Genomic DNA, 15,582 nt, shown 5'->3' on the forward strand with positions numbered 1-15,582 from the left:
CCCTGGTAAACCATTTTGGCAAACGGGCTAAACCAGGTCAAGGGTAATTAAGGGGTCTCAAACCCATTGGTGAGTTAGGGGGGTGTCTTCCCCAAGCATGTGAAGACTTCCCTTGGTAGAAAGGGCAGATGAGAACAATTTGTTCCAACAGTCATGAAGGCAGCTGAAGCAGGCGCTGTGGAGTGTTTAGACCTTGGTTAGACATGGAAGATGCCAAGGTCATCCACTACATCTTGAGTCATCACCAGTCATCTTGATTCTGTCCTACCACTGGACTTTGATGACTCTGGAGGAGAGAGTGATACCTACGACTTCATGCAACTCTGCCTCACTTATATCCAATTTACATACGAATCAAAAGACAAAGGACAAAGGACATCACCCATGCCTACTTGTATAAAATGGGGAGGGGGAGATGAAGAATCTTTTCTTAACACTTTAATTGCTATGCTATATGCTTGAATGATTTCTGATTCGAACTAATTTTATTTACTTATTTATTTAGGCTTGGATGGTGAAAGAATGGGTACTGACTCATAGAGTAACTAATACCTGTAGTTTTTTTTTTCCAGGCCCACATATGAAGAAATGCCCCCAAGTAATAACAGACTGGATAGACTAGACCTGTAATTTCATTAGTATAGAGAATTCCTGGATAAGGAGACTCCCTCTGCCAATGAAGGCTGCCACCTCTGCAATTTATAGTTTTAGTTGCTTAGCAACCACAAACTGAGAGGTTTATGACCTGCCCATGTCCACAAGCCTGTATGAGTCAGACACTGGACCTGAATCTAGGTGGGTCTTTCTGGTTCTGAGGTCAGCTCTCTACCCAATACTCCGTCCTACCTCTCTGCACAAAAGATCTCTGTATGGGAGGCAGCTCGCTGGCATCGGGGACAGGTTCTTGTATCCTGAGTCAGGAAGACCTGAATTTATATTCTACTTTAGACTTATTAGCTATGTGACCCTGGACAAGTCACTTAATCATTTCCTTCCTAACTGTTTTCCTGAGACTTCATGATCTCCAGAAACTCATTATTCTGCAAAATGAAATCAACTCTGAAACTCTCATCTCCTCAGCAACCCCTGCTTCTGGGGTTCCTCCCTCCTTCTGACTAGAGAGAATGGAGGGTGGATATTAAAGATCTCCCTGATCCTCCACCATTTAAGGAGGGTTCTCTGGCAATTCATCTCCTCATTTCCCACCTAGTTGCTTTCCTGGACTTCATGATCTCCAGATACACATAATTCTGCCAGATGAAATCAACTCTGAAATTCTTACCTACTCTGATCATCTCCCCTTGTGGCTGCAGGACTTCATCATGCCCCCTTAACACTTTTTATGTGTTTAGATTGTGAGCTGCTTAAGGGCAGAGAACATCTTATGCTTTTCTTTGAATCCCCAGCTCTTAGCACAGTTCCTAGAATATAGTAGCAGGCACTTAACCAACCTTTATTGACTCTGACTCAATGTCTGTCAGCCTGTTTCTTCAACAGAAAAATGGGAATCACAACAGCAACTACCTCATCAAGTTGTGAAGAGGAGGAGGTGATATTTATAAAGTGCTTAGCACAGTGCCTGGCACATAGTAGATGCTTCATACAGACTTCTTCCCTCCTTCCTTTCCTCCCTCAGAATAGGAGGCGATGGAACTAACTGCGGGGTGATGCATTTGGATTGGACAGAAGGCAACATTTCCTGATAACAAGGGCTGATAATATCATCACAGGACCACAGGATCATAGCTCTGGAGCTCGAAGGAAGCTTAGGGGTCAGCTAGTCCAACCCTCTGTGTCCATCAACTCCCTTTGATGGCTACATTCACCATCCCTGTGACTCCCCAAACCAAAACTGCCTTCCTTGGCCACCACTGCCCTTATATGCATTGTCCCCTCCATTGCCACACAGGCTTCCTTGACCCATTTCTGTTCATACTTAACCAGTGCCTAGCACATAGGCAACTCCTTATTAAATGTTTGTTGAGTCATTGATTGATTTATGTTTAGCTACCAGATTTTATTGGCTCTCTTTTTTATAATCTATTTGCATGTATCTTTGGGCATTTCAAGAATCAACATATTGAAAGGACCACCAATCTAAAAAAAAAAAAACAAAAACCAGGAGCTAGCTAGGGAGGTAAAGGTAGGAAAGAAGCTAAGACAGGAAAAAGCTGGTTGAATGGTTTCCTTATTCGCAACTAATGAGCACATTTCAATAAATAGCAAGTACAGAATAGGTTTGTTGGGGGAATTGTGGCTATGCACATAAGTCTTTGTTAGAAAGCCAATTTATATATGAAACTTCTCTGCCAAATTGGAAAATAAAAATGGACAGATAGGAGAGAGCTAAGCTACATGCAGTTTCTTTTAGCCTGGCACAACTCCATCTTCCCTTCAGGCTGGAAGACTAAGAAAAGTTCTCTAATGGGATTAATGTTAATCACTGAGAAATAGCAGAGAGTAGGCCTGAACTCGGTTTCTAAGGCTGCCTCACGCTCCCAATATTCCTGTCTCTAAGTCTCTGGGTCTGCCTTTCATCATCTAGCATCATATCCGACTAGCATAATATTTTGCATATGTTGTTTATTGTTCAGTCTTTTCAGTTATGTCAGACTCTTCGTGACCCCATTTGGAGTTTTCTTGGCAAAGCTACTGGAGTGGTTTGCCATTTCCTTCTCCAGATCATTTTAGAGATGAGGAAACTGAAGCAAACAAGGTTAAGTGACTTGCCCAGGGTCACATGGCTAGTGTCTGAGGCCAGATTTTAATTCAAGAAGACGAATCTTCCTAACCAGGTCCAGCACTCTATCCACTGTATCATGTAGCTGTTCTCTTAAGAAATGTGACCGAGGTAAAATTGACAGTCCTTGGAAAAAAAATTGGATATGGTGTGTGTGTGTGTGTGTGTGTGTGTGTGTGTGAGAGAGAGAGAGAGAGAGAGAGAGAGAGAGAGAGAGAGAATAAGAAATGGAAGATCATACCTAAGCTGCCCACTTTGCCCTTAGTAGGAGCTTAATAAATGTTTCATTCATTGATTCATTCATTCATTGACTAAATAAAGTGGACAATGGCAGCCCAGCCTAGAACATCAGAACCCATAAATACCTAGAGGCAATATTACTGATAATCAAGAATGTCCTTAACCACTATTGAAGTTGTCAGGTGCTTACTACCCTAAACATCAGCACTTAAGAGAAAAAAGGAAGAGATTTATCCTCTTCACTAAGTTCTATAACATCAAGTTTAAGTTAAATTTATACTTTGCTTCTCTTTGGTACCAAATGAGGAACTTGACACTCAACTGAATGCTCAGTTGACCTTGGCCTTCCTGTTTTTGACATAACTTCTTTTGCCTCCCCTTCCTTACCCCCATTAAAGGCACTATCGTGAAACTCAATAATGCAGCCATTGACTCATCAGTTACAAGTAGTATCAGTATTGAAGAATGAATGGAATAGGAAGAACTGTCATGGGTGGAGCCAAGATGGCCAGAGTACAGGCAGCAATCCAGCTGAACTCTCTCAACATTCCCCTCCAAACAACTTTTTAAAAATGTCTCAAATCAAATTTCAGAGTGCAGAGCCAACATTTCCCCAGCCTAAAACAACTTAGGAGGTTGGCAGGAGAGGTCTGTGACACCAGGGTTGGGGCCAGCCCAGAGTGTGGCAGAAGCACAGCAGAGGGCCTTCGAGGTGGCTGCAACAGCAGCAGCAGCAGCTTTGGGAAGCTCTCAGCCCAAAGATAGTAATGGGGTCAGACAACTGGTCAGAAAGAGATTACAGGGAACCATCTGCTGGCATTGGGTGTAACTGGTGCTGATTGGCAACGCTATTGCCCATAAGTATTTCTGGGTCCCAGTTCCAGGACAGAAAGGAGCACTTGCAATTAGTCACAAGGGGGCAGGAACCCTGGTCCAGGGCCAAGAGGACAGCTAGCACTTGAGACTGTAGGAGAGCAGGGGACCAAGGCCAAGAGAAGCACTAGTACTTGTGGCTGAAGGGGAAAAGGGGCCTGTCCTGAGTAAGGATCAGAATGCAGACCAGGAGAGTAGTGATCACAGCTCCAGGATAGTACCACCTTGGGAGGACCAAAAACATGCAGACTACTCCCCTCCCTGAACTAGCTCTGAAAATAGCAGCATGAAAAAGCTAAAGCTTGGCACATCCCCTCATCCCCAGGTGAGCAGAGCCCAATTTCAACATAAAGTTCAAAGAGAAGAAATAGGCTGGGAAAATGAGCAAACAACAATCAAAAAGAAGCTACTATGGAAGTAAGACCAAGACATAAACTTAAAAGAAGATAACAATATGAAAATAACTACAGCAAAACCTCAAAGACAAATACCAATTGGATCCAAGGCCAACAAGACTTTTTGGAAGAGTTAAAGAAAGAGATGTGTGGTAGGAGAAAAACTGGGAAGAGAAATGAGAGTGATGCAAGAAAATTATGAAAAGAGAATTAATAGCTTGGTAAAAGAGGCACAAAAAATACTGAAGAAAATGTCACCTTAAAAAAACAGAACTGGTCTAATGGTAAGAGAGGCACAAAATTTCAGTGAAGAAATAACTCCTTGAAAAGCAGAATTGGCCAAGTGGAGAAAGAGATATAAAAGCTTACTAGAGAAATAACTCCTTAAAAATTAGAATTGGAGCAAATGGAAGCTAATGACTCCATGAGAAATCAAGAATCAATAAACAAAGTCAAAAGAATGAAAAAATTGAAGAAAATGTGAAATATCTCAAATTATATAAATATCTATAGACAATGAGCACATTTCAATAAATAGCAAGTGCAGGATAGGTTTGTTGGGGGAATTGTGGCTATGCACATAAGTCTGTGTTGGAAAGCCAGTTTATATATGAAACTTCTCTGCCAAATTGGAAAATAAAAATGGACAGACAGGAGAGAGCTAAGCTACATGCAGTTTCTTTTAGCCCAAGGTCACACAGCTAATAAGTGTCTGAAGCCAGATTTAAACTCAGAAAGATGAGTCTTCCTGACTCCAGGGTGGGTATCTTATCCACTGCACTACCTAGCTGCCCCAGAACCATAATGTCTTCAAAAAGTATTGAGGAAGTTAAAGAAGAAAAATAGAAGACCTAGGGAGTGAATTGGTTCTGTTCTGTGGGTTTTAGGAGGGAAAAGAGAAAGGAGGTAAAAAGAATATAATAGTATAGAAAGGAGGAAGAAAGAGGTAGAACTTGCCATTTTTATAACTGGGGTATGTAAAAAAGAGTACATAAACATGGAGAAAGGGATGGGAGGAGCAGGCATTAGATGAACCTTACTGTATATAAACTGGAAGAAGGAGAGTTGAATATATATACACACATAGAGTTTGGTATAAACTCAATAAGAAAATAAGCAGCTATAGGAAAATACCCAGGAGGGAAAATTTTTATTTTGAAAGCAGAACAAACTTCCAGATCCTAAAGGGAGGATTAAAAAGGAGGGGAAAAAACCTCAAAGTGCTGGAATCTTAATCTATCAATTATGGAATGACCAAACAATTTTTTTGTATCTGAATGTAATCTTTACTCAGGATCTGCTGCAGGCCTGTTATCTACTCCAAAAGAACAAGATGCCCACCCATGCTGCTAACTCAACCTTGACTGATACCTCCTATTCCTCTTCTTCCCTCAGATTGGAGCACTGGAGGGTGGAGTACCAAACTCCTCCCAATGTCTTCCTAGGGCAGAAACTGGACTTTTCCGCTTATGCTACTCTGCATCTGCTGCTCAGTAAGGTTTCAACTCCACTGAACAAGGTATTACTAGTCTTTTGCCCCACTCTTGCCCACCTCCTTCTGCGTGTTGCCTCCCCCCATTAGGCTGTAAGCTTCTTGAGGGTAGAGACTATTTTTTTTTTAATAATTGTATACCCAGTGCTTAGTTCAGTTTCTGGCACATAGTAGGTGCTTAATAAATGTTTATTAGATTGGATTAGATTTATTGGATGTCATGGAATATTATTGTACCATGAGAAATGACAAAAGAAACAATTTCAGAGAATCCTGGGTAATATGTACTGATACAGAGTGAAGTGGGTAGAAACAAGAGACTAATTTATACAAAGACAACAACATAATAAAGAAACACAACCTTGAAAGACTTAAGAACTGATCAATGTAATGACCAATCATGTCTCAAGAGGAAACAGTTTATCTACCTTCTGACAAAGAGATGATGGAATTGAGGTGTAGAAAAGAGATTCATTTTGGAACAGCTAGGTGGTACAGTGGATAGAGCACTGGCCCTGGATTCAGGAAGACTTGAGTTCAAATCCAGCCTCAGACATGTATCACTTACCTTGTGTGACCTTGGGCAAGTCACTTAACCTCATCCCCTAGCCCGACCCCCTCCCCAAAAAGTCTGACAGAAAGAGATGCATTTTGGAATATGGCGACTGTGTTTTGTTTTGTTTTGTTTTGTTTTGTGCTTGTTTGTTAAGGTTTAGAATTTTAAAAATATAAAAACAGAGTATTATTCTAAGACCATGCCTGTGTGCTGTTATGCACTGGGGCCAGGATTGGGGGGGGGGGGGACACTCTCCATTGTTTTGTGCTTGCTGGTGTATGGTGTGTTCACCTCAAGAAGAAAGCCGGATAATGCCAGTTTTGGTGGAATCTATAAGCAAGATAGTTATAGTTTGGAGGCCAATATACTTGGGATACAGATAGGATGGTACATGTCCCTTTTCTTATGATGTTGGCCATATTTTTATCTCATTATTCTTTCTTTTTTTTTCTTTTACTAACTCCGATGTTAGCTCTGATAAGTCCATGTATGACTGTACAAAGCTAGCGGACTCAGGGAAAACTATTTCATTTTTCAGACTGTTATTCGGTGCTTGTCATATCTAGAGCCTCCCAATTCTTTTATTGAAGAAAGTGTTCATGATATAAAAAAGTGTGAGGTTTCTGTTTAACCCATAAGTTTACATCTACCATTTAAACAAGACAATCAAAAATGGGAAATGGACAATAGAAATGACCCTGACACTGATTACAATAATTTTATCCGGAAGTTTAACCAATGTAAATTAATTACCACAAACAAGGATACTTTCTTCCCAGAAAGTGCTTTAGCCAATAAAACATCAGACTTACTTGCCAAATAGAGAGGGATGACTGCCAAAGGCAACACTGGGTTAGAATATAAACTTGTTTGTAAAATCTTATGAAGAAGAATGATGGATGATTATGAATGGTATTGTCTCCCAAAGCTGAGAAAAACAGTGGACAGTAAAACAAGTTTAAAGAAAGCTTGGCAAGAGGATCTAACTAAGCAAAGTCATCCCAAGGGCATTTAAGGATGAAAATGACAGGAGGACAACAGAAGAAAAATGGAAAAGCTTTTGTAAAACTCATTATAAAAGACTTTTCTCTATCAAGAACAGAAGAACCACCACCCTTGGACCCTAACATCACAGTCCCAAATGTGCTTATAGAGGGGGTAGAAATTGCACTAAAGAGAATAAATAGAAGAAAAAGCAGCCACACTGGACCAAGGACATACAGAAGAGATCTTGTGCAGGAGGCAGCACAATTGTGAGGGTGTCAAAGGATTGATATATAAGATATCAAGAGCATGGATGGGGAGATTCTAAAGGAGTTTGGCCTAACCATCCCCACAAAAAAAAAACAAGTGGATAAAGAATGTCTTTGTCCAGATTACATCATATGCTTGGATGGACAACGTATAAAGCTTGTTCATCAGTATATGTATATGTATATTTATACGTATATGTATACATACATGTGTGTGTATCTAGTTATCTATTTATCTATCTATCTATCTGTTTATCTACACATATATCTGGGACAGATGGTACAGAGAGCCAGTCAACAAGCATTTATCAAGTGCTGTGATAAGCACTGTGATAAGTGCTGAGGATGTAATGAAGGGCAAAAAGTCAGTCCCTTCTCTCATGGAGCTCCCAATCTGTTGTGGGAAACAACATGCAAACAACAAGATATATACAGGATAAATTGGAGATAATCAACAGAGGGAAAATGGTAGCAGTAGGGGAAAGGGAAAGTAGTAAACAAATATTAAGAACCTACTATGTGGCAGATGCTGTGCTAAGTACTTTAAAAGTATTATTTCACGGTCCAAGAGTAGTTTCAGATGTTTTCAAGAACTACAAAGTTGTATTAATGTAAAGGTCCATCTTGTGATGATGTTGCTATGTGACAATAGGACATGGAATACACCAGTCTCTGAAGAATTAAAAATGAACACTCAAAGGGCAGTGAAAAGGCTCATGACAGGTAGGTTATAGTATATAACCAATGAGGAACTCTGAAGAAAAGCAGGAATAAAAGATTTCAACAAGGAAGTTTAGGATAGGAAGAGAAGATGGGCTACTCACATGAGGGCAAGAAATGACCAAGTGTTCCATTGGTATTCCCTCCATGTTGGAAGTAAGGAAGGCTTCCTGCATGTTGGGTAGACCCCTGAGGTAAACTTATGTTAAGACATGAATAATATTCCCACAGGTTAGGAAGTCATGGATGGACTGCAATCTGCATCACTGAAGGGACCCTCTTAAGTGATAAGATCTGATCCATCTGAGCAATTGAGAATGACCCTGGCACACTAACAGTATGAGAGACAGTGTAGCAAAGGGGACAGAGAGCTGGCCCTGAAGTCAGGAATACTTGGGTTCAAATCTCTCCTCTGACACGCACTGGCTATGTGACTCTGGGCAAATCCCTTAGCCTGGAGACAATAAGAAGCCACAGAAGGTTTTTGAAATGGAGGAGTGACGTGATATGTCTGTGCCTTAGGAAGGTCATTGTAGCTGCAAGTTGCTAGGCAGTACAGCGTGTATAGATAGAGTGCTGGGCCTGGAGTCAAGATAGACTTGAATTCAAATGTGACCTCATATACTTATGAGCTGTGTGACCCTGACCCTGGGCAAGTCACTTAACCTCTGTCTGCTCAGTTTCCTCAACTGTAAAGTGGAGATAATAATAGCACTTACCTCCCAGGGTTCTTGGATGGATCAAATGAGATAATATTTATATGTGCTTAGCACAGTGCCTGGCACAAAACAGTACTTAATAAATGTATGTTTCCTTCCCTCCCAGGACCCCAAGCTACTCTCTAAGACTGCATATTACAGAAACAGTAGCCGGTATGCATTTGAATAGGGAGCTTCCTCCCTGAAATTTCTTTGCACTAATAAGATCAAGGGCAGCTAGGTGGCACACTGGGTAGAGTGCCAGGCCTAGAATCAGGAAGATATCTTCTTTTTTTCAATTTTTTTCAATTTAGTATTTTATTTTCCCCCAATTACATGTAAAACAATTTTCAACATTCATTTTTAAAATTGAGTTCCAAATTTTCTCCCTCCCTCCTCATCCCCCTCATTGAGAAGACAAACAATTTGACATAGATTATATACGTGTAGTCAATACTTCCATATTAGTCATGTTGTGAAAGAAAACATAGACCAAAATAAAACCCCAAGAAAAATAAAGTTAAAAAAATGTATGCTTCAATCTGTATTGAGACTTCATCAGTTCTTTCTCTGGGGATGGATAGCATTTTTCATAAGTCCTTCTGTGTTGTCTTGGCTCACTGTATTGCTGAGAATAGCTAAGTCATTCACAGTCGATCATCTCACAATATTGCTATTACTATATTCAATGCTCTCCTGGTTCTACTTATTTCATTTTGTATCAGTTCATGTAAGTCTTTGCAGGTTTTTCTGAGAGCATCTAGTTCTTCATTTCTTATAGCAAAATAGTATTCCGTCACAATCATATGCCACAAATTGTTCAGCCATTCCTCAACTGATGGGCATCTCCTCAATTTCTAATTCTTTGCTACCAGAAAAGAACTGCAATAAATATTTGGGTGTAGTTCCAAATTGCTCTACATAATGGTTGAACCAGTTCACAACTCCACCAACAGTGTATTAGTGTCTCAACTTTCCCATATTCCCTCCAACAGTTGTCAGGAGGAAGACTTCTTCTTGAGTTCAAATCTGACCTTAGACACTCACCAGCTGTGTGACTCTGGGCAGGTCACTTAACCTTAGTTTCCTCATCTGTAAAATGAGCTGGAGAAGAAAATGGCAAACTACTCCAGGATCTTTGCCAAGAAAACGCCAAATGGGGTCATGAAGAGTAGGCACACTACTGAAAAGTGACTAAAAAGAAATCAAAGGACTGGACCTAAAAAAATCGATTCTGACAACTTTGAAGGTTTAAGTTTTTTTTTTTTTTTTTCTTAATTAGACTATAGTGGCAGCTAGGTGGTGTAGTGATTAGAATGCCAGACTTGGAATCAGGAAGAACTAAATTCTAATCTGGCCTCAGACATTTACTGGCTATGTGACCTGGGGCAAGTTATTTATTCTCTTACCCTCAGTTTCCTTATCTGTGAAATGGAGATTATAATAGCACCTACATAACAGGGTAGATGTGAGGATTGAATGAGATAATAAGATCAAATTGCAAGATTAAAGCACTATATAGATGTTAGTTATTATTTTTAAAAAATACTAGATGACATTGGAGAAATAGGCCTTACAGACAAAAAGTTTAGACAGATGGAAGAAAATAACTTTTATCCCTCATCAATGAATGGCTTGGGAAAGGAGATTCTGCAATTTTCCCATTGGTTCTCTCTGCTGCCAACTTAGGTCCAAGCACGGATTAGGTCTGAAGCTGAGACCCAAAGGGCTTTCTCTAATTCCTCGAACAAAAGCCTTTTTTTAACTGCAAGTGACTCACCCCTATTTTTGTGTGGGTTGCATTTGAGAGCAGCCATGGTCACTTTCTCAGGAAGGCTATAAAGATGAATTACTGAGCAAAATAATGAATCAGAGAAACTTTCCAGTATCACCAGGAAGGGTCAGCCTGAACTTGAACCTGAACTCCAGCTGTCCAAACTTCTGGCATTTAAACGATATCCTGGTCCTGCCCTCTCTTGTGTTGCTGAGTGGGTTTGCCTTTCTGGGCAGTAGAGGGCACTGGCGACTTGCGTATAGTGTGCTGAACAGCGTGAAGGTGGCAGCAGCTTGCTTTCTAGTGAAGTTTAGATGTAGTAAGTATGACCTGAAGAAAGTCTGATGCACCGAGCTATAAACACTGAGACGTGTTTTCTGATTGGGTTTTAATTTGTTCGTGGATCCACTTTTCTGAATAAATGGACCTAATTATTACTGGGAAATGGGAGATGGGTCCAGTTGACAGTCAGATACACAATTCAGAGTAAGGGAAAAGACGTTACATTCTAACATTCTTTATGTTTCAATCAATTAATCAATAAACATTTGTTAAGTGCCTACTATGTGCTAAGCACTGTGCTAAGCTCTCAGGATACAAAAAGATGCAAAAGATAGTCCCTGTCCTCAAGAAACTCACAATCTAATGGAGGAGACAACGTGCAAACAATACATACCAAGCAAACTATATCCAGGATAAATAGGAAATAACAGAGGGAAGGCAGTAGAAGTAAGAAGGGGTGGAGGAAGACTTTTACTATGTTTCCTTTAATCAGTACCTTCACTTTGGCTCTTTAGTATTAACCCATTATTGTGAGTTAAGCTTTCTATACCTGGTGGATGAGAAAGCAGAATTAAATCAAAAGTTCAATGAAGTCACTACCTTCACTTTAAAATACTGTCCAGATCAGAGGTGTCAAACTCACAGCTCAGGCTGGATATGGTCCACAACACTTCTGAGTGTGGCCTGAACCAGATTAAAATGTAATTGGGAAATAATTTAACATAAAAAAATACAATAAAACATAGATAATGCTAATTTGTGGTTTTCCAAGTCAATATGAAGCCCCCATGGACCTGTTCCTATTTTGCATTTGATACCACTGGTCTAGACTGTTGATTAGAAAAGACTGGTTCCCTAAATTAAAAAATATAAAAAATAACTGTAGCTAATAACCCAAATAGCATGGGTGCCTAGAGGGAGTCCAACCAGTACTGATACAGATAGAACTTTGAGAAAGGCAATACAAATATTACCCATGTCCCAAATTCCATTTTAAGCAACAGCAGCTGGACAAGGTCACTACTTTGAAGGTAAGCCACCGTGGTTTCTATAGCATCCCTTTTATCCCACGGTCTCACTGCACAATAACACAGAGTGGATGTGGGTGGGTTTGTTGTTGTTGTTGTTGTTTAAAGCTTCAGATCAGCTGGCTTCTTTGAAATGAGAAGCCTATTCTATTTTTTCACATTGAAGTTTTTTTCTCCTTATTTCTGTTTTTTTTTTCCTTTTCAAGAAATAATTTATAAGTTAACAAAGAAAAAGCAATGTTCAAATGTCTAACAGATCTTTCACTACAAGGAGTTTTGATTCCAAATTTTAGCATAGAGAAAGAATGGAACAAAATGATAAAAATTGTGGGTGGAGTTTTATTAAGGATTTAAAGTGGATGACCTTGGTACTGCTTTCAAATGCCAGGGACAAAGACTATGGGGCTAATACCGTTCTCCTAAATGGACTGTATTATATCTGCCTTTTATTGTATATAGGAGTCACGATTTCATCCCCTACTCTAAATAATAATGAGCACTATTTTATAATCAACTTCTATACATTTTAATGTATACTTTACTGTCAAAGTAAATGTACAAAGTGTAATACATCTAATTTATTCTTGCAGATAGAATTCATTCAGTACATATTTATTAATTAAGTATAAGACCCAATGGAGATACTAAGACAAAGTTAAAATAGTCCCTGATCTCAAGGAATTTCCATTCTAAAGATTAAAAAAAAAAGTTTGAACCTGTTTTTATCAAACTGCTGAATTCTCACTAGTTCTATTCATTCCAGCTCTCAAATTCTATGAATCTTTATAATGGATCACCATTACATCACCATTTCTGGCACAACAGTAACACTGTCATTGTCTACTTGCAGTCACGTCTCCACAAGTATGTGTGCTTACATTCAGGTTCTCCCACAAACTTACATTCCTAATGAAGCTCAAGAAGAGACAATGTAAAAGAGAGAAAGGCCTCACAAAGTTACTCTGTCTGGCTGGCTTGATTTCCCTTGGGTCTCATTTTTTCTGTGCCCCAGGCACATGTGCAATTTTTTAATATATTCTAGGTAGTCGATTTTCCCTCAAAGTTATTATATGTGACACTTTCTCTCACTTAACAGCAGGGGTTCTTAGCCTTTTTGTGTGTCATGGTCATTCTAGTGGGGCCTGTGGACCCCTTCTCAAAACAATGTTTTTAGATGCATAAAATAAAATACACAGTACTGCAAAGGAAACTAATTATATTGAAATATAGTATCTGTCCATCTATCTCTCTATCTACCATATATCCATCTATCTACACACCCACACCTATACTTCTCTTTTCCCTCTGCCCCCATGAACAAGTTCAAAGAGCTTAGGTTAAGGACTTCTGCAGTTTATAGGTTTCCAGTATAGAGTGAAGAGCTAGTAGGGAAATTCCTTAATGCAGTGATACAATACCTTGGTACAGGACCATGCATCTAAACCAGAGGTTTCCAAACTTATTTGGCCTATCGTCCCCTTTAAAAAAAAAATTACTCAGCAGTCCCCTGGAAATCTTTCTTTAACCCTTTAACTTTTTTTTCAATTTGCATCATATAAATTTGTTTTGAAATTGAAATGATGCATCTTAAATTTGATAATTTGTTGTAAATTTGTGGAGTTTTTTTACCTGCATTGAAATTTTGATGACGCAATGTTGCATCATGTAACCATACAGTATCATATTGTATACAAGTCATTACATGCATACATTCCTGCCAATGCATGCTGGACTTCCCAACAATGGCATGGCATGCTCACCTGCCAACACTTGCTTGTTAAGACCTGTCAGCAGACTTGACTACTGATTGGTGATAACTTGCATTTTGTATGTTTATTTGGAAAATAATGTAATTACTACAATTTTAATTCTATTACAGAACTGATGAAACGTGTATGAACGGGTTTTCAAAATTTTCTAATTTTCTCTTCTTCTGCTTCCATTACCCCCTTATTTTTATTCAATGTCCCCCAATTGCACTGGAGGCTACTACTGTCCCGCTAGATCATTCCAGCGCTCCCCAGGGGTTGGTATCATCTACTTTGGAAACCTATGAAAGGATGCTCAATAAATATGACTTAATGATGATAAAATCATAAAGCTCAGACAGAAGAAATGGAAGAGCTTTCTCTTAAGAAAGTTTTGGGAGGCATTCATGGTTTGAAGGAGAAAGGCAATCAAAGATGAAGTCTGTCATCACTCCTGATGTGATGGAACCCTTTTATAACATGACTTCTTATTTCATAGAGTTGTCCTACCATGAGTCAAATCAAATCCCCAGAGACAAAACTACATACAATAATGAGTCTAATCAAACATGAGTACTAATCCTGTCCCCAAACACTAGCACTGTGCTGGGGTTCTACTGTATCTGATAGGCAGATATTAAGTTCTATGAAAGTAAGACCTGTTATTTCAAATAAAAGTTCCTCCCCCCAATAGGAAAAAAAAAATCTTCAAATTTACTGGAATACATGTGACTTTTCACAAATTTACCCTGTTACATAGCAGCACAAGAGGATGTCAAGGAGGAAGCAGCTGGACATTCTCTACTTCTTGGTAACTTTCCAAAAAAGGCCATGTTCCCATATAATGTTAAATCCTGCCATGCCGTGGGCAAAATCACTCAAATATCAGTAATTTTCTGAGGCTATGGTCAAGTGAATTCTGAAGTAATCTACCAAGGACACTAAAGGTAGAAAAAACTCAAAGAGACTGATTTACCTTTTTAGGAACTGCTCGTCCCAGGGCAACTGCTGGAGTGGAGCAAAAGAGTCCAATGTTCACACCAGGAGTGGCAAAATGAGATTTTTCACTTGCAAGGGCAATGTCACAACTTGCAACCAGCTGACAACCTGCAGCAGTGGCTAAACCATTCACTTTGGCAATGATGGGGACAGGGTGTTTCTGGATTAGCATCATGACCTGAAGGAGCAAAGGAATCAATTTCACTTCCAAACAGAAATTAGCTGATATTAACAACTTTTAGAATAATGATGTTACTTTGCATTTCTAGAGCAATTTATGGTTTTAAAGGTACAGAATAGCAAAATCATAGAACTTTACAGTTTGAATAAATCTCAGCAGTAATACAGTATCTCATTTAATCCTAGGAAAAAAAAAGAGATAAAGGCACTAGGTTCATTAGTTAAAAAATAACTTACTGTGATGGTTTCACTCCAGCGAAGAAAAGTTTATTATAGTATCTGAGATGGCCCCTTCTGTTAATGTATTCTTTCCTTTGGTACATGACCTGTGAGATTTTGAAGTCAGAAAGGCAAAGGACTAGTAATGGGAGTCCATACCAAAGCTTGCAGGCCACTAAACTCAGTAAACTAGCATAATCCTGGAAGTCACCTCCTTGACCTACTGAACTAACCCAGGAGTGGATCAACTTGGTAGCCTGAGATGCTATGTAGAATTTGGAAGTGAAATTGGTGAGGTGAATACTTTTAACTCTGTGCCTATTCTTCCTGCAGACTGAGTTGATAGAGGAAAGAACATGCCTTCTGGATCTGGGTGGGGATGGGT

The 15,582-nt window shown here is 39.4% G+C and overlaps 1 protein-coding gene across 1 annotated transcript in view; it reads right to left on the bottom strand.

Moving 5' to 3' along the window:
* The window catches only part of ECHDC3 (enoyl-CoA hydratase domain containing 3), a 42,819-nt gene that overhangs the window by 9,613 nt on the left and 17,624 nt on the right, over positions 1-15,582 (bottom strand). Inside the window, exon 4 of the mRNA XM_027838500.1 lies at positions 14,776-14,976. Coding sequence (XP_027694301.1) covers positions 14,776-14,976 — 201 coding nt within the window. The remainder of the gene's footprint in view (positions 1-14,775; positions 14,977-15,582) is intronic.

Source organism: Vombatus ursinus, unplaced genomic scaffold, assembly GCF_900497805.2.
Source record: "Vombatus ursinus unplaced genomic scaffold, bare-nosed wombat genome assembly UNPS02014830.1, whole genome shotgun sequence".
NCBI classification, from domain to species: domain Eukaryota; kingdom Metazoa; phylum Chordata; class Mammalia; order Diprotodontia; family Vombatidae; genus Vombatus; species Vombatus ursinus.